The following is a 19,751-nucleotide window of genomic DNA, read 5'->3' on the forward strand; positions in this document are numbered from 1 at the left end:
CTCTTCCTCACGCGCGCTTCTGAGGTGGCCAAAGCCAGGCCTCTGCCCTGAAGTGGCCAGGCATATGTCACAGCCCCTTCTTTCACGGATAAAAGCAGGGCCGAGGAGAAAACGCCCATTCACATCCACCAGAAACTATTTTTAAAAGCGGGGAAGCCTGCAGGGAGTCCCCCACGGTAATACTTGAGTCTGCTGAGGGAACAAGAGTGTTTCTGGGCACGCGGAGAGTGCGTTCGTGCTCTCAGCACTGCAGTGACCGAAGCCGCTTTCCCGGCTTCCGTGCATCCTGTTTCGATCAGTTAAGCAGGATGGACTAAAATATATGCACATGTCCATTAGGAACGATATCTGACAGGGGAAAACCTGTCAGTAAATCCCCCAAAAGTACTGGAAGGCTTAATATGGGATGGATGGATAGATTTACAAGGCATGTGTTTTTTGTAAGCTTTCAACGGCGAGGCGAGACACAGGTCAAGCTCGGCTTGAGGGGAAAGGTGTTCTTGCCAGCTGTGGCTGATAAAGGAGGCAGAGAAGGGCCCTTGGTCTTCGCCGGAACAGGCAACCTGCAGGCCTCCCAATGTTTTGGCTGACAAATCCCATCAGCCCTAGCCAGCATAGCCAATGGTGGCCTTGTAGGCCCCTTCCAACCCTACTGTTCTATGGTTCTGTGCTGGGAGTTGACTCAGAGTCCTGCAGTGAGCAGGGGGTTGGACTGGATGGTCTCCAAAGCCCCTTCCCACCCTACTGTTCTATGATTCTATAGGGATGCTCCGACTCAGATTCCTGCACTGAGCAGGGGGTTGGACTGGATGGTCTCCCAGGCCCCTTCCCACCCTACTGTTCTATGATTCTATAGGGATGCTCCGACTCGGAGTCCTGCACTGAGCAGGGGGTTGGACTGGATGGTCTCCCAGACCCCTTCCCACCCTACTGTTCTATGATTCTATAGGGATGCTCCGACTCGGATTCCTGCACTGAGCAGGGGGTTGGACTGGATGGTCTCCCAGGCCCCTTCCCACCCTACTGTTCTATGATTCTATAGGGATGCTCTGACTCGGAGTCCTGCACTGAGCAGGGGTTTGGACTGGATGGACTTGTAGGCCCCTTCCAACTCTACTATTCTATGCTTCTATGATGCTGTGAATGAGGAAACATTTGCTGTGGAATCGCCACAGTCAGCTCCTCTCTGTAACAAATGAGCCTGACAAAGAAGTTTTCCAGACGTATTCCTCTTCCTCCTGTTCACGATCCCAGTGGGAGCGGATGCCAGCACCTCCGCCATCAACTTCCGTGAAAAACGAGCAAGTTGTTCCTCTAAAGGGGAAGATTCTCCCACAAGTGAGGCAAACTCTACCAGGGGACAATTCCTCTGGCCGGCAGCTGGAAAAGGGAACGCAGGCGCAGTATGCCCACTCTTCCAAAGAAGCGCTGCGTTTTACTCTTTTCTTTGGCTGGGAATCTTTTTGGAGAGCTGCTTTTAATATCATTTATTTATGACCACTATTTATATGCCACTGACACAGAGTGATTTTACTTCCCCTACTTTTCTTCACGTTATCTTTTCAATGTCTCCTCATATACACTTATATTCCCCTTAAATGTTTTCTTCTAATATTGTATTACTCTCATTTCTCAAATCCACCTTTACTTGATTTTTGTTAATGAAAATTGCTTCCCGCTATAACTCCCCCCCGCTCGTAGAACATAATCTTGTAGACTCTTGTTTCCTTTTGCACTGTTACAAATGTGAACAGAAACAGAATGCGAAGTCTGACCCTGAATTCAAGCCTGAATTGTAAACATCCTGACATGTAATCTGTGACCCATGATATCTGAGTGGGAATTGAGAATGTGATGAAATGTGAAAAGGTCAACTTTCTAAACCGGTCCCATGTCATGTGAACAGCCCAGATCGGGGAGGGGAGGTGTGAATGTAGAATAAATGGCTTTATTACAGGAGGGCCAGATGAGGTGCTCTAGTATGGCCAGGGGCCAATAAAAGAGGGGTATCTACAGATGTTCTGATACCAAGAACGGCGCTTTGTGATTATAGAGACGTTGGGGAGTTGGAAGGAGGTGCCTGGCTGGCTGCAACAGATGTCAGTCTTGGGAATCGGGAACATGATGTATTATCAGCAAAGCACATGCTGAACCCCTCTTTGATCTCATCAGCCCCAACGAGGGAAAAAGAGTATAAAACCCCCGAATCTGCCAGTGGGGCGTGGGGGCATCTGGATCGTTCGCATGTGCGCATGCCAACAGTACCCTCGATCCACGGGACACGTATGAAGTGCTCTGGCCAAGTACTTGATAGCATTGTGGGGAGGATGTGTTGGGTAAAATTCAGGGAAAGGATTTTACTGTCTGGGGCTTAGATAAGGCCGTTATCTTTGTTCTGTCCTACTTAACCATTTGGGTTTAGGATATAAGACAGCAGGCTTAGGCTTGGACACTGTATCACTGTTGCCTTTTGCGGCGTGGACCAATCTAGAGCTGAGCAACAAACGGGGGCTAACTGTATACTTCATCATTTAATGCACCACATTTGGGTAACTCAGTTTCTACCTAAGAGGCACGCAACCTCTTAAGCCTCAGAGAAGGGTGCAACTTCTTGAGGACTGTTGGTTTGGGGCTCTTATCTAAGAGGTGTGCAACCTCTTGAGATTCAGAGGGCTTGAAAGTCTGAGATTTCTTTGTAATTAAGTTTGTACCTAAGAGGCGTGTAACCTCTTCAGTCTGGAGCTTCAGAGAGCCTGAAACTCTGAGATTTCTTTGTAATTAAGTTTGTGCCTGAGAGGGGCGCAACCTCTTCAGCCTCAGAGAGCATGCAACTCTCTGGGGAGGATCTATTTTTGCTCATTTCTTTTTATTTCAATAAATCTCCTTTTCTTTCATCTACATTGGTTGTGTGCGTGTTCTTCTCCACCTCATAAGATCCCAAACCTCTCAGCCTGATCAACTGAGTGGTCCTGGGCAAATTGATATCCATATTTCACACCACCTTTTGGGATACAAATCCAACCAAGGCAACTTACAAGTAACATAAAAATAATAAATTCACAACAAACAATGTTAACATTTTTCAAAAAAGTCAGGAATCTTCCCGCAGGGTAATTGGTGGAAGATGGCCCTTGAGCCATCTATTAGATATGTTTTCATAGAATCAAAAGGACAAGCAGAAACATCTCCCTCTGTTCCTTCTGCAAAGCCCTCTTTTAGCTTCTTACGCTCTTTTAAACTGGGGTGTTGCCAAACAGGATTTTTATTCCATCTTAAACACGGGATTTTATAGGGGTGAGTGGATATCTACCATTTGTAAACCTTCCATATTTTCTCACAACTTCTTCCGTCTTTTTTCTTACCAGAAAAAAAATCCATTAAGGAGGAAAAGATGGAATAGTAGGGTTGGAAGGGGCCGACAAGGCCATCGAGCCCAACCCCCTGCTCAATGCAGGAAACCAGGTCAGAGCATCCCTGACAGATGGCTGTCCCGCCTCGTCTTGAACGCCTCCAGTGAATGTTCTCAGACATGTTCTCAGACATTCAATCCATTTTTCCCCTTTTAAAAGCCATGGAAATTCTCAGGACAATGGTGGAGGCTGGCCATCAAGAGAACTCTCTAGCTTCACTAGATCTCAAGGAAACAGTCATGTCCCCCTTCTCCAGAGATATCTCAGATGTGCCTTGTTGTTGTTCAGTCGTTCAGTCATGTCCGACTCTTCGTGACCCCATGGACCAGAGCACGCCAGGCCTTCCTGTCCTGCGCTCTCTCCCGGAGTGTGCTCAAGTTCATATTCATTGCATCGGTGATGCTATCTAGCCATCTCATCCTCTGTCATCCCCTTCTCCTTTTGCCTTCAGTCTTTCCCAGCATCAGGGTCTTTTCCAGAGAGTTTTCTCTTTGCGTTAGGTGGCCAAAATATTTCAGCTTCAGTATCTGTCCTTCCAATGAGCACTCAGGGTTGATTTCCTTTAGGATGGACTGATTGACCTCCTTGCAGTCCAGGGGACTCGTAAGAGTCTTCTCCAGCACCACAGTTCGAAAGCATCAATTCTTCGGCGCTCAGCCTTCCTTATAGTCCAGCTCTCACAGCCATACATTACTACTGGGAAAACCATAGCTTTGATTAGACGGACCTTTGTCGGCAAGGTGATGTCTCTGCTTCTTACTACGCCGTCTAGGTTTGCCATAGCTTTCCTCCCAAGGAGCAAGCGTCTTTTAATTTCATGGCTACAGTCACCGTCTGCTGTGATCTTGGAGCCCAAGAAAGTAAAATCTGTCACTGCTTCCATTTCTTCCCCTTCTATATGCCAGGAAGTGATGGGGCCAGATGACATGATCTTCGTTTTTTAATGTTGAGTTTCAAACCAGCTTTTGCACTCTCCTCTTTCACCCTCAACAAGAGGCTCTTGAGATCCTCTTCGCTTTCTGCCATTAGGGTGGTATCGTCTGCATATCGGAGGTTGTTGATAATTCTCCCGGCAATCTTAATTCCGACCTGTGATTCATCCAACCCAGCGTTTCTCATGATGTACTCTGCATATAAGTTAAATAAGCAGGGTGACAATATGCAGCCTTGTTGTACTCCTTTCCCAATTTGGAACCACTCGGTTGTTCCATGTCTGGTTCTTACTGTTGCTTCTTGATCCTTGTACAGGTTTTGTTGCAGAACCCAGAGTCAGAGAGACCACGGAGTGAAGGAAAAAGAGATTCTTTATTTAACGCGCGGGCTTAAGGCTGGAATCGTTTCCAAAGAGCCAGAAGCCCCGATTTACATTAGTACATTGGTTTTATAGACTTTGTGACACATATGAAACGGCTCCTCCTCCCCCTCCCGCATGGGGTTGCAATCCTCAACATTTTTCCTCCTAGCACCATTGTTTATAATACAAGAACTGGGTTATAGGGTAGCCATGATAAGGAGAGAACAGAAGAGAACAGCAGAGAACAAGATATACAATTGTATGACCTTTGACAAGATAAGGAATTCCTGTGTCTCGTCAGCTTACAACAATATATTCAAGGGAGAAAGAGCTCAGCAAGAACATGAAGCATGAGACTGCATGAGGCTACTTAGTCTGATCCCCGATATGGCTGCTACATTCCCCCCTTAAATGCATAATTTCATTACAATTATAGCATTTCTGATAACTATACAAAGCTTTTTGTGACATACATATTACTTAGCCTCTTGTTGGGCTATTAGAGCATAGAGGGCAGCAGTTTTACTAGCTGAGACATAAAACAGATTGGTTAAACAGCGCATAAGACAAGGAACGCAGAGACATAACAGAACTTTTATGAACAATACTGGTAGAATTAGGATGAACAATGCTTTTAAGCCAGCTAAGATCTGGAAGCCAAGGGGTTAACTAATTGAGCTAATTGTTTTGTCTTATTGTTTTGTTAGCTACTATATTGTGCAGCTTGTTGATCTGTTCATCTACAGCATTGCCATTATCAGTTAAGTTAAAACAACAGAGCTTTTGGTGTGTCTCACAACTTAAATGATGAAGAAGGAAGAGGTAATCTATACCAGCTCTATTTTCTAGAACTGCACCTCTTAGATCACGCAACTCTTTATTTAACAATGACAATGCTCGTGAGGTGGCATTTATGCTTTTGGCTAAGCTGCAAGCTAACCGGTTGATTTCCAGACCATCAGCCAAGGCTAAACCTGGAACCTTAACCAGTGACATTGCTAAGGCCAATTTTTCTGAGTCAGAATATAACTGCACATGACTATTACAATTTTTAGTTAGTTGGAGTGCTCGAGGCTGCCGTTGACGGATTTTTTCAGGCTACAGGGGAAGAATTGGCACCAGTTCAATTGGCGGCTGAGGCAACATGGGTGGTTATTAGACAAGTTGGCAGGAATGAATGACCAAGTGCAGGAATTACATGTCTAAAACCATCCATGAGGCAAAAGTATGTGGGCATCATTAAAAGATATGTTTTGAATTTTATTACAGTGGAAGGGGGCCAGGGATAGCTTTGTATTTTCTGGAAAAATTTTTGACAATTAAGCATTTGTGCACACGTAGCATTTGTTTCAGCAATGATGGGGGTGCGTAGAGTGAACTCTGTAGGGGGTAGGATCTTTGCAACCACGCCCCAATTAGCATTTTGGGAATAAGTTAAACTTACACCATAAACTCTTAACATGGGATCTTTTTGAATGTTCCCAGGATGTCTACAGACAGGTATTAGGCAAGAGCTAATAAGCCTGTTTGCAGGTATACCTCTTGGCAAACAAAAATGTTTTACTCTCGTGATGTTAGCCAGGTGAAGCCAGTAATTATCAGCAAATCACTGGGACAAACTTCTTTTTCCAGGGGCAGACCCCCCTTTTTGCACCTTATTAAGGAGACACAATGCAACACTACTAACACTACAACACTACAATACGCATGTTTGATCTTCTTTGGGATCTGACCGTACGCTGGGCAGCTATTCACCTGGCAAGCTGCAGTAGGGTCTAGTCCCCTTCTTCAATTCTCCAGTTGCAGGTCTGACCGTACGCAGGGGGACAGTTTCCCGGTGTGTCCACAGTAAGGTCTAGCCTGAGTCTTCTTACTGCTTTTTCAGAATGATTTTTAAAGGATTTTCAGGATTTCTGTTTACAGTCTACTCTCCCCCTCTCGCTCTCTTGACTCGTGTCCAATGTATCTAGGGTTTAACTCTAGCTGCTTTCATAGCTGCGGGGGTGGAAAGTATGACAGTTCTGAGTTCTTTCCATCTGGGAGTCAAAGGGTTATTTTTCCCTCTTTAACTCATACTTTAACTCTTGGTTGGAAAGGATGAACTTCTGTGATGGGAATGGCTTATTTTTTTAAGACAAAGCGACGCTGGGCTTGAAGACCTTTGCTCAGTGTTTGGACTTCTTGTTTAAGGCTAAGGTTTGCTTGCTCTTGATGCCACTCCAGTGTCAATCATGAAGTCAATGTCACGGCCCCTCACAGTCAATGTCACGGCCCCTCTCAAGCTGTCTCCCTCTTTGCCCATTCTGGCCCCTTTGGTTTTCTCCTTTGTGTATTTGATTTATTTTATTTGGGCATTCATGCCACTAATGTCCATCTTGTCCACACTGGGCACACTGGTTCTTTTTTAAGAATCTTCTGCCTCTGCTGGGTCTTCTTTTCTTCTTTCATCCATGTCTTCTTGGGCCTCTGGGTTGAGGGAGGTATACTGGCGATAGGCATTTGAAAGACGCTCCAAGTACGCTCTGGGGCCTCGGTGGCACCTTGCAGCACTTTAGACACTTTGGTCATATTAACTGACTTCTTCATACCTGCTTTCATGGCTTCTAACAGCAGGGTTTGATACTGGGTGAGGCGCTCTAGCCCCACTTGTGTTTTGGGATTCCAGCGGGGGGGGGGGGTACTTACAAGGAGGCTTTATTGGGTAACTTACAGCACACAGGCGTACTTAATGGTTGGATCAGACAGCTTCTCTGAACCACGAGCTATTGGGCTAAATGGGTTTTATACCATACATGTTACCCATGAGGCAGCACAACACTAGCAAGCATTTTCAGCATAGGCTAGAAGTGTTTGGTTCTCAGGCACAGCTTCCTGTAAACAACTTCGCTTCCCAAAGTGCTTGATAACACTTTTTATTTATTAGTATGGGAAGACAAATTTTTTCTCTTTCTTTTGCTTTCTTTTTCTTTGCTGATCTGCCTGTATTGCAGATCATGTTTCAAACTTTTTATATAAAACTTTCTGCTCCATGCACCAGCCTTGTCTCTTTATTTGTCTTTTTCAAGTTAAACTTACTTAAACTTTTCTGCCTTACACTAGTCCCACTGACACACATTTGGGATAGGCTCTTCTTCTCCTTCTAGTTACATTTTCTTCATTTTAAAGAACTATTACATTATTGTGGCTACTTTACCCCAGGTAATAAGCTCCAGGCACAATCAGCTGCTTTTAATTTACCATGGGGGCAACTATGGCCACGCTTCTTTTTTACAAATGTTTTTTCTTTGCCTTTTGCCTTTTCTTTTTCTCTCTTCTCTATCTGTCTTCTACTTTCTCTATTCCTTCTTTTCTACTTGCTTTTGTCTTTTCTCTTCGTCATCCATTGGGAACCACACTTAGTATCATTTGGAGTTGCAACTAACACTAATCTGCAAATATCACATATACTTTATGATATCTAAGAAATCATAAAATATATACAACAAACTTTTTCTGCAATTTAACACAATGAATGGAAAACACTTCTTGCATGGTAAGGCATGATGGAGCAGATCCAGCAATCATACTGGTCTTCTGGCTGAAAGCTCAGGGCTCATTAAAATCAAGGGACGGGCATACCCACACACGCAGAGTTCTAGGTCACCATTTTTGCATCGGCAACTCTATGCTGCATGAGTTCTGGCAGAAGGAAATCTAAAAGTTATAGATCAAACTCAGCCTGCTGTACACTGAGCTGACTACAAACACAGACACACGGTCCACAGCGATGAGAGTTCAAGTTTATCAAAAGCTTCATAGCACTGTTCATGGCAAGTCTTTGACAATTTAAAATTTTAGTTCATGTGCAGAGTGTCTCTAAAAAGCCCAGACAATGATGGAGGCAAACAGAGAAGGCTCTGGGCAATGAAGATGCGATGTTTCCAGCAAAGGCTCTCTACTTTTGCATCAGTTTAAAAAGGGGAAGTGTGGCCCTACACCCCTTCTGACAGACAAGGGCCTTTAACTTTTTAGCAAGGCTTCTGTTTAAACAGAGCGGCACAGCTCAGCTCTCTAGCCATGATGCTTTAACCTGGGCAACTCCTCTGTAAATTTTATTTTACTTCTGTCAGGTTCTCTCACAGACATTTTAAAAACTTACTCTTTTTTTTTTTTCTTTTCTAACCTGGTACACGAAAGCACTGAAACACTGAGTGCCGAAACTCAGGACGCTGGGGGGTGATGGGCATCGCCTTATACTTGCATTTTTCAGGCAGCCATTAATCTTCGGGGAGGCGGTGGGGTGATTTGCAGGACTTCAAAGGCAAGCTTCTCAGTTTGTTTGTATTTGTAAATCCCAAGCTCAAAACAGGACACGATGAGGTACAGGGCCACCAAATTCTTGCTTTGGCACGGGCAACAAATAACTCGGGTTAGCTTTCTTCGCTGGGGTCTCAAACAGGAAAACAGTCTTAATTTAAAGTTGTAACATCACTGACAGCGTCAGCCAGCCAGCTACACAGATCTCATTGTTTTTTAAGACAGTTGCTCCAATATCCTCTTTTCTTCTCAATCAGGTTGGGTCTTTCAGCTTACACAGTTTATTGCAGCTTTCAGGAGCATGGCAGTAGCGTGATTTTGGCTTGGCCAGGAACATGCTGTCTGGTTTCTCGGTCTCTTTAGCACACACACTTAGGCAGTGTAACACTGGACACTCGAATCAGTGAGATTTCTTCATTGCAGGGAATCCCACGGCAAAAGCTTAATGGTTACGCTCTTCAGAAATCATATAGCTGATGGTCAGTAGCTACAGGCTCTATGCAATTTTAACACAGTTCAAAGCTAAACACGGTTACCTTGACAGAGATCTTCAACATGGTCTCTCCGCTTCATTCTGCTTTGGGACAGTCTTATGGTACACTTTTCACTCGAAGAGGGGTCTAGCCTGTGCTCTGGGGGCTGATTCTTCACCTTTATTTTCTATTTTGCCTTCATCTTCTGGGTCTTCATTTTCAGTTTCCATTTCTTAGGGATTTTATCTCAATTAGGCGAGGTGATGATGTTGCACAACTCAGAACGTTGTGGGCAATTTTCCTGCCCCCCCTCTCTCGGCGCGCTAGGCTAACAGCTACTTCTTTGGCCTTACACTCTCACGCTCCCACGCTTTGTTAAAAGCCAGACTGTCCTGCAACATTTTTCTAATTAACAGCCTCAGATCTTGTTTTTTTTCCTCTCAGCTCGACCTTGAGCTTTTTGCTGTTTTCTCTCTCTATTCTGAATCTTTTTAAAAAAACCTTTTTCCTTCTTTGTTTGACATACATCTCAAGGGGGTGCAAGGTTTGCTTCCCCCACCACCCATAGCCTCCCTCCTAAATTGAAGACAGACACAATTAGGGAATGGGAATTGGTCAGTGAGTAAGGGGTCTCACTGGCCGACACAAGAGGATTTTTCACACCACGCACTTTGCTACTGGCCTGGGCACCCGGACGGTCAACGGTATGCTTCAGAAACCGCAGTAGCCACTCACACAATCATCAATCTCTCCACTACATCCATATGTCCCTGCCACCCACTTTTCCCACTTTTTACCAGAGCGGAAAACGGCTTCCCCAGCTTCCTCAGCTTCCTACTGAGTACTGGCGTGCTAGGTACTGGCGCCCACTCGGGGGTGTGATCAGGCCCCCCTTCTACCCGCAAGGAGTAGGTTCTTTTGTATACGTATACCACCAACACTGACCTTCTTCATAAGGCGGGGCCCTCTTTTTTTCTGCCCAGTGGCCTTTCTCCCTAAAGGCGGGGCCCTCTTTTTCCCATATACTTGCCTTTCTCCTGAAGGCTTCCAATGTGGGTTTCAACTCAATTGCAGCTGCGATATAGGCAGGGCTCAAGTTCCTTCCTCCGCTTCCCAAGGTTCTCTTGCTGCTCACTACCGTTTGGGCGATCCCGGTGCAGGCTTTCTCCCATTCACTCGACAAAAAGGTCGGTGGCGCCAAGAAAGGGAGGCATGCGCCGAGCTCGTCTTCCCGGTGCGGCGATCAAGAGCAGGCAACTGCCACCTGTCTGGCTCACAGCCTGCCACATCCGAGTCACGGCACCATTTATGTTGCAGAACCCAGAGTCAGAGAGACCACGGAGTGAAGGAAAAAGAGATTCTTTATTTAACGCGCGGGCTTAAGGCTGGAATCGTTTCCAAAGAGCCAGAAGCCCCGATTTACATTAGTACATTGGTTTTATAGACTTTGTGACACATATGAAACGGCTCCTCCTCCCCCTCCCGCATGGGGTTGCAATCCTCAACATTTTTCCTCCTAGCACCATTGTTTATAATACAAGAACTGGGTTATAGGGTAGCCATGATAAGGAGAGAACAGAAGAGAACAGCAGAGAACAAGATATACAATTGTATGACCTTTGACAAGATAAGGAATTCCTGTGTCTCGTCAGCTTACAACAATATATTCAAGGGAGAAAGAGCTCAGCAAGAACATGAAGCATGAGACTGCATGAGGCTACTTAGTCTGATCCCCGATATGGCTGCTACAGTTTCTCAGGAGACAGGTAAGGTGGTCTGGTACTCCCATCACTTTAAGAATTTGCCACAGTTTGTTGTGATCCACACAATCAAAGGCTTTAGTGTAGTCAATGAAGCAGAAATAGACATTTTTCAGATGTGCCTAGGGAAGCAAATATTAAGCAGCTAATACAGTCAGGGCCAGAAATATTGGAACAAGGATAACTGTTTTGGCAGTTGGCCTCTGCACACCACCACATCGAAGCTGGAAGGAAACATGCCCAGATGGGAGCCAAGTCAGGACTTTCAGCTGTAATTCAAGGGGTTTGACAAAAGTGGGGCACTACCCATTCAGGAAGGACAGCCAGTGGCATACACACACACCTGTCGTTGGGGGCTCATAAGTAATGGAACGAATGGCTGACAAGCAGCTGCATGGCCAGGTGTGGCCTGTTTCCTGGATACCCCATGACCAATCAAGCAGATAAAAGGCCTGGAGGTGGTTCTGAGTGTTACATTTGCATTTGGTAGCTGTTCACTGGAACTCCCAACATGAGGTCCAAAGAGGTGTCCATGCGAGTGAAGGAGGCCATCATTAGGCTGAGGAAGTAACATAAACCCATCAGAGAGATCGCAGAAACAGTGGGAGTGGCCAACACAACAGTTTGGAACATCCTGAAAAAGAAGGAATGAACTGGCAAGCTCAGCAACAGCAAAAGGCCTGGAAGGCCATGGAAGATGACTAAAGTGGATGACCACAGAATTCTGCTCATGGTGAAGAGCAACCCTTTCACAACATCTAGCCAGGTGAAGAACGCTCTTGAGGAGGTAGGCATGTCATTGTCAACATCTACAGTTAAGAGAGGACTTTATGACTGTAAATACAGAGGCTTCACAACAAGGCGCAAACCACTGGTAACGCTCAAGGACAGCCAGGCCAGATTAGCCTTTGCCAGCAAACACCTAAAAAAGCCTGCCCAGTTCTGGAACTTTGGACTAAGATTCTTTGGACTGATGAAACCAAGATTAACTTGAACCAAAATGATGGGAAGAGGAAAGTATGGAGAAGGAAAGGAACAGCTCATGATCCAAAGCATACCACATCATCTGTCAAACATGGCGGAGGCAGTGTTATGGCATGGGCGTGTATGGCTGCCAATGGAACCGGGTCACTGGTGTTTATTGATGACCTGACTGCTGATAAAAGCAGCAGGATGAATTCTGAAGCGTATAGGGCTATACTTTCTGCTCAGATTCAGCCGAATGCTGCCAAACTGATAGGACGCCGCTTCATATTGCAGATGGATAATGACCCAACAGATACAGCAAAAGCTACCTAAGAGTTTCTCCAGGCAAAGTGGGATGTTCTTCAATGGCCGAGTCAGTCACCTGATCTCCACCCAATAGAGTATGCTTTTCACTTACTGAAGACAAGCCTGAAGGCAGAAAGACCCACAAACAAGCAGCAGATGAAGGCAGCTGCAATGAAGGCCTGGCAAAGCATCTCGAGGGAGGAAACGCAGCATTTGGTCATGTCCATGGGTTCCAGACTTCAGGCAGTCATTGACTGCAAAGGATTTTCATCCAAGTATTAAAGGCGATCCTTAAGTTTGAAATGATGTTGGTTTGTTCCATTACTTATGAGCCCCCAACGACGGGTGTGTGTGTATGCCACTGGCTGTCCTTCCTGAATGGTCAGTGCCCCACTTTTGTCAAACCCCTTGAATTACAGCTGAAAGTCCTGACTTCGCTCCCATCTGGGTGTGTTTCCTTTCAACTTCAATGTGGTGGTGTGCAGAGGCCAACTGCCAAAACAGTTATCCTTGTTCCAATATTTCTGGCCCTGACTGTATGTAGGGCGTCTCCATTTTAAATTTCGGGTGCTGTGAGCATTTTGTTTTCCCAACGCCAGCGGTCTCCCTAGTGCCTCACCTGAATCTACAGGGGTTCACGTTAATCTGTATCTACCTAGCCACTTCATGCAGGGTTACCGCACTCAGGCGACCCCGCAAGACAGTCGTCATGTGTTTTCTAGTAAAAACGTACTGGGTCCCAAAACATTCTCAAGGTTTTAGAACTGGGGATGATTGCTCTGCGTCTTGCATCCTTCCCCCTGACAAGAACGCCACGCTCAAGCTCAGGTCCTAGTGGTGGCCCGAGTTTGGCCACAACATCCTTGGAGCTCGGCACCTGCCTCTATGGCAAGTTCCATGTTGGCTAGACTTTGTCGCGTAGCCCTGGTCCTCCTCCCGCACCCAGAACGGCTCCGGCCTTGCTCCCGAGGCTGAACAGCAGCAGTAGCTCGTCTTGTCCGATGCAAGGGGTAGTTTAAAACTCTCCAGGCATCCCAAAGATCACCCACCAACAAAGTAGAACAAATGACCTCGGTCCCATTCCAGAGGTGGTCCTGATGCTGACGCATCATCCCTTCCCCCCAGTTTCCAGGCTTATTTGCCTTCTTTGCAGTCTGGTCTTGAACTGGATGTGGCGCCCACAAACTTAAAATGCAGGTGGCTGCTCGAGGTGGGTACCCCTCTCTCTACTGTCACCACCAGGTTAAGCGCTTTCTAAGAGAGGCTTCCCTCCTTTTCCTTCCCACTGTCCTCAGATTTCCCAGCTGGGGCCTCACCCTGGTCCTTCAAGCACTCCCTCTGAGTCCCTCCACTCCATCTCCCTTGGGGACCTCACCTGGCAGTCATTTTCCTGGTTATTTTAACCTCGCCAAGAGGGGGGAAAAACCCCTGGGTCCCTCTCAGATAAGAGCTCAGTGTATTCCACCCAGAGCGGTACTTTGGCTGGAACCAACCTTCATCCCTAAAGTGGACTCAATTTTTCACAAAGCTCACGAGATTGCACTGGGGGACCTCTGCTGTGCCCTCTCATCCCAGGGAAAAGACATGGCACACGTTCAACAGCCGTAGGGCCCTCTAGATTTAGAACAGAAGAATGGATGAGCCCAGGTGTTCAGTCTGTGTCCTATGAGTCAGGCACACAAGGCAAGAATATCTCCAGAGGCTCCATCAGCAGACAGGTTTCAGACAGGGACACTGCCTTCGTCCGCCGCTCTCCTCCTCTAGACATCACTCAACTGCTCTGGATGGCAGCACAGCCATTCGAAGGCATATGCAGTGAGGCCACAAGGGCCAATCCCTCCACTGTTATTCTCCATTTCAAGATTGACAAACACCTACCAGCCAAGGTCTCCCTTGGACAAGGGGTCTTACAGGAGGTCCTGTAGAGAGTGACAACCTGCTGTCCCACATCCTGGGATACTCCATTTGGACATCCCTCCACTGTCTGGTCCGTTCTCCCATTGGCCAAGAACAGAAAACTATGAAGTGCCATGAAGTGTCCTTCTGCTCTGCAGGGAGTGGAGCAGAAAGGCCCTCTCATGATACATAATGTTACTCTTAAATTGATGGGGGGGGGGAGGTTCTAGTGTGCGGGGGTTACATTTGCAGTTACCCAGTCATAGCTTGTCAGGGATTTGTTGGATTTGTCCTTTGGGGTCCCTCTAACCAGTTTTCTACCTCTCTTTTCACTGTTCCAACATTGTACTATGGGATTTGACAGTTAGATATTTTATATATTTTTCTATGCTGGAACCTAGTCCTGTGACTGAGGGGTTCCTCTTCTCTGGGCAGAACACAGCCCTTTTCCATTTGGTTCTGCTTTCTCAGGAAGAGAGGAGCTAACCTATTGCTTATGTTTATCTATTTATTTATTTCATTTCTATGCCGCCCAACAGCCGAAGCTCTCTGGGCGGTTCACAAAAATTAAAGCCAAAGAGCACAACAATAAAATATATAATATATAAAACATTAAAACCACCATATAACAATACAACCACGATTGCTGTCTGCTCCACTCCCTTCCGACCCGAAGAACATTTCATAGCAAGTCCAACTTCCCGGTTTTCATGATTCCCCACCCCTTCACCCACCCATTGATGTGCCTCTGTACCCCCGGAAAATCTGTTCTCAAAGGTTGAAGGGTCCTCTGGAACAGCTGGGATATGGCACAGTGGACAACGGTGTAGGGAGGTGGATCTGTGAAAAACATGTGCTTCATGTTGTGCAAGCAGGATTATCCAGTAGCGCGAAATGAAAGGTAGCGATCCAAGACCAAAGCATGTCTCCCGTTTCAAGCGTGACGCTGGGCAGCGGCTAAGTGCAGCTTTGAAAGGAGCTGTGCGCAGAAGGTCTTTTCCAAGGAACCAGCTTGGAAGGTGTAGAAACACAATTCTCCCAGAGAGCAGAAATACATTGAAGAACATGTTTTCCTAAATAAAACCACACACGCTCCTTCCAACAAGGCCCAGATACCCCTCCACAGAAAAAGCATCTGTATATGCCGACTAACCATGAAAGAAAAGTACCAACCTTAAGCACGAAAGCTGATTAGATTACTTTTTTTTTTTTAAAAGGACGCAAAGCCACGTACTACAGAGGACAATGGTGAAGTTTCCCTTTAATACCCCGAGAAGAAATAACAGGCCAGAGTCCAATATACTAAAAACACAGCAAATATATTTTACTTCATAGTAAAGATGTATTTCCAACTGAATGTAGTTGCCACCTTACTCCAAAGATGTTTAAGATCCAAACAGCCTAGTGGAAAAATAGAAGAAAAATTAATAACCATCCCTTTTACCTCGGTTTTACCTATAAGGCTGACCAACATCCCCCTATTAAAAAGGAGGAGTGAGGTGAGTTGATGACCAAGATGAAACCTGACGCTCTTGCTTCATAGATCATTGTATTAATACGAGCATGTTTGCTTAGTCTTGCTTCGCTTGCTCAGTGTAAATGTTGAGAGACTAGAATGGCTAAAAGAGCACTCCATATCATATCAATGCCCCAACCAAGCACACAGCGGGAAGGCTGTGAAGTTGGTGCCCCTTACCCGCTTACTTACACAATCATGCAGAACATCATGAAGATATTCCACAGGGCAATGAAGATCCGGAAGTACCTCAGGCTCAACAAAAACTCCCGGATATTATCACCTAGGAGCAAAATGCCAGAAAGAAAATAAAATGGCATATGCCAACATCACCACCCCACCCTTTTCATCCACACCCTTTTCAATGCACTGGCAAGAAAAACCGAAACTAATTCTTTCTCTGGTACCAAAGCGGTGAACAAGGCACTCTACACTTTCTTTAAAAAGCAAAGGCGAGAGATGGAAGGGGGATGAATCTTTACGATTCGCGCATCTTGGAAAATATTAGAAGCATGAAACCTGCAAGCTAGCAGGGGCAGGAAAAGCTCAAACAGACAATTAATGAATTAATTGTGTGTTTTGTTCCATTTCTATACCGCCCAATAGCTGAAGCTCTCTTATTATATGCCGCGGTGGTGTGGCTGTCCTGTGTATCAAGGAAAACACAACCAGCAGTACCATTAAGACATTTTTCTGTACTTGTAGTTCAATTCTAGAAAGTTATTCTAACAGCGCAAGACATGCTTAAATTGTCAGGCGACTATACACAGCTGTCCCACGTGGATGTTCTTGCCAGGGAGCAAGCCCCCGGCCACTGAAAGGATGTGTTGTTTTGCGAGGTTCTAGAACAGGGGCAGGCAACCTCCAGGTGTTTGGGCCTCCCTTTCCCAACGTGCCTCACCATGGCTGTGCTGTGGGCCAAAACATCCAGAGATCCGCAAGCTGCCTAATCCGGATTAATTCCCCTACAAAACGAAGCTTTACAGAATGAAAGCGAGAGAGGCAGCAAGGTGTAAAGCGCTGCACAGAGAAGATGTGACGCAATCACTGTCAAGAAGGCTTAATGTCGAGCTGCACGGAGCCCAGCTCAGGAAACGGATCAGGGACTGCGAAGGGAAATGGAGCATAGCAAGCTGCCTTATGCCAAGTCGTCCTTACACCGAGTCAGACCCCAGGTCTATCTAGCCCGGTACTAACAACACTGACCGGCAGCAGCTCTCCAGGGTTTCGGGACGGAGCTTTTCCAGCCCTACCCAGAGACGCCAAGGATCAAACCAGGAACCTCCCGCATGCGAAGTGTGCGTCCTACCACTGAGCCACAGATCCTTCCCCTGGAGGAGAGCTTATCAAAAGAACGATCATAAGAATGAGCTGAGGAACGGCCTCTGGGGATAGATCAGAATCCTAAGGATTTAGTAACCCAGGCTGTCATTCAGGAGTCGAAGAAGGCAATCACGGTACCCATGCGGAGGCAAACGGTCTGGAATGCTAGTCAGGAACAGCAGCAGCACACTTTTCTGATGGGGTTGCAACATCCCTGCTTTTTTTAAAGGATTATTCCTGCAAAGAAGGCTTGGCGTAGGCGCCCCCACAGCTCTCACAAACCCGACGAAGGACCCCAAAGCAGACTGTGGCCATTCTGGAGGTGCACAGCCTGTGTCAAGATGGAGAAGGGCAGTTCAGAGACCTCAGCAAGGACACCCATTATTGTCTGGGCTTTTACCTGTCGTCGGTTCTCTCACGTCTTCACCAAAGCCCCGACTCTCCTTCTTCTTCCTGAAGGGCAGAGACACAAGGATTTGCTCAAAGCCCCAGGAGCACATCACACCCGACGGCAAGCAGGAGCACTTCAGAAGGGAATGAGATGCATTCATGGGCGGCTACTAGCCATGCAGCCTTCCCAAAACTGGTGCCTTCCAGATGCGTTGGGCTGCAACTCCCACTGCTGGCCAGCATGGCTGGGGAAGATGGTGTTGCAGAACAACAGGTCTGGGGGTGGCAAAGTCTGGTTTAATGGAGCACCCATGTTCAGAGGCACTACTACACATCCGAATACCAAGTCCTGGAGAGCAAAGGTCAGCAAATGGCTGTTCCATTCAGGCCCTTGCTTGCAGGATTCCCCAATTGACTGGCCACTTTGGGAAGCAAGATGGGGGGACTAGATGGGACCCCAGCCTGACCCAGCAGGGATCATCTTATGATGCCAAGCGTGCCAGCTGTGGGAGAACAGTGGGGGAGAGCCATCACTTTCATGCCCAGCTTGCGGGCTTACTGGGGCATCTGGAACACGCTCCAGCACCATAGGAAACCGGAGGCTGGACTAGATGGGCCCTCTTTGGCCCGATCCAGCAAGCACTCTTACGAACACACGAAACCACCTTGCCTGGTGTCAGAACCATCCGCCCTCCCGCCCGAGAGTTTTGCAGTGCGGGCCTTCTTCAAGTGCTCACGCTCGGCCAGCGCAAGATCTGCAGAGGCAAGAGCCCTAGGAGGGGCCAGGGGAACAGCGACGCACCTCGGATGTTTCCAAAGAGGCTCGCAGGTAACAGCGGAAGCTGCAGCGTGCCAACCCTGCCCTGTGTGACCTGCTCCAAGGAGCAGCAGGGTGGTCCATCTCTAGAAGCCATCCACGGTTACTAGGCCTGACGGTTCTACGCTCCCTCCGGTCTCAGAGGCAGTATGCCTGCGTACACCAGTTGCGGGGGAACATGGGCGGGAAGGTGCTGTTGCACCCCTGTCCCGCTTGTGGGTTTCCTGCGGGCAGCTGGCTGGCCGCTGGGTGAAGGGAACGCTGGACGAGATGGGCCCTTGGTCTGCTCCAGCCTCAGGATTCTTCGAACGTTCTTCTGCCCTGGCCATCCTTTTCACTGAAGGCGCCCAGAGCCTTCCTGTACCCCCATAACCAGAGCCAGTGCGGCTAGTCTTGGACCGGGAGCCGGGAGATCCGGGTTCGAGTGCCCACTCGGCCGCGGAAGCTCGCTGGGTGGCTTTGGGCCAGTCACGGACCCTCAGCCCAGCCCACCTCGCAGGGCTGCCGTCGCGAGAAGGACTGCGCACGCCGCCTTGGGTTCCTCGAGGAGGAAAAAAGGCAGGCTGGAAGCGCGACAAATCCATCAATAACCGTATGATCCCAATCCTGAACTGCGGGTTCTCCCGGGCGCTTCCCCGACAAGCTCCGCCCCAGCACCCCCGGGCCCGCCGCCGCCCAGCGGAGCCGCCCCGCTTTCTGCAGCACTCACAGCCGGAAGTTCAGCACCGCCCCTGCGTTGACCAGCAGAGTCCTGCGAGGAAGGAGACAGGCGAGATCGGAACCGGCGGCAGGCCGTGGCCGCTTTCCCCGCCGCCCCGCCCAAGCCGGGGCCCTCCAGAGGTCCTGGCCTACTCCCCCGGCATCCCCCAGTCCAGGCCATGCTGGACGGGGATGCTGGGAGCGGGGGCCCAAGCCCGCCGCACGAAGCGCGGGCGCAACGGCCCCGCCCGCCCGCTGCAGGCGCGCGTCAAGCCGAAATCCCACCGGTGCAGCTGCCCCCACCGCGCGCAGGCGCGCCGCGGCTGCAGGCCCCGCCTGAGGGCGCCGCGGGGCGCCCCCCCTTGATGACACTGCCCGCCGCCGCCCCCCGTACCCGAACAGCAGCAAGTCCCCCAACATCCTGCCGCTTCCGGCCTCCCGCCCCAAGCGGAAGCGCCCCCGCGGGCCGGAAGGCGAAGCGGCAGCTGCCCCCCGTCGGCCGCCAGGGGGCGAGGGCTCGGCGCGAGGGGCCCTCGGCGCGTGCGCCCCGGCTTCGCGCAGGCCCAGTCGCAGCCGGCGAAGCCGCTGGCCCGCCCGCGCCTGTT

General features: G+C 48.3%; 1 protein-coding gene across 1 annotated transcript; it reads right to left on the bottom strand.

The window, feature by feature from the left end:
- Positions 1–12,921: 12,921 nt before the first annotated feature.
- LOC146334016 (small integral membrane protein 7-A) lies at positions 12,922–19,641 on the bottom strand. The gene is made up of 5 exons (XM_084825371.1): positions 19,541–19,641; positions 19,157–19,198; positions 17,641–17,693; positions 16,110–16,200; positions 12,922–15,802 (listed from the first exon to the last, which is right to left on the bottom strand). The coding sequence occupies exons 1-5, from the start codon at positions 19,564–19,566 to the stop codon at positions 15,787–15,789; spliced, it is 228 nt and encodes a 75-aa protein (XP_084681497.1). The 5' UTR covers positions 19,567–19,641; the 3' UTR covers positions 12,922–15,786.
- Positions 19,642–19,751: the final 110 nt, after the last annotated feature.

This window comes from Heloderma suspectum, chromosome W (assembly GCF_057233095.1).
Source record: "Heloderma suspectum isolate Gila_16-S chromosome W, 16-S_ref, whole genome shotgun sequence".
NCBI classification, from domain to species: Eukaryota; Metazoa; Chordata; class Lepidosauria; order Squamata; family Helodermatidae; genus Heloderma; species Heloderma suspectum.

Bases quoted from the DNA above. Each gene is read 5' to 3' on its own strand.
- LOC146334016 (XM_084825371.1), bottom strand. From the start codon at position 19,566: ATGTTGGGGGACTTGCTGCTGTTCGG. The intron at 19,199-19,540 runs GTACGGGGGGCG...CCTTCCTCGCAG, and splicing joins GGGGACTTGCTGCTGTTCGG to GACTCTGCTGGTCAACGCAG. The intron at 17,694-19,156 runs GTGAGTGCTGCA...TCTGCCCTTCAG, and splicing joins GCGGTGCTGAACTTCCGGCT to GAAGAAGAAGGAGAGTCGGG.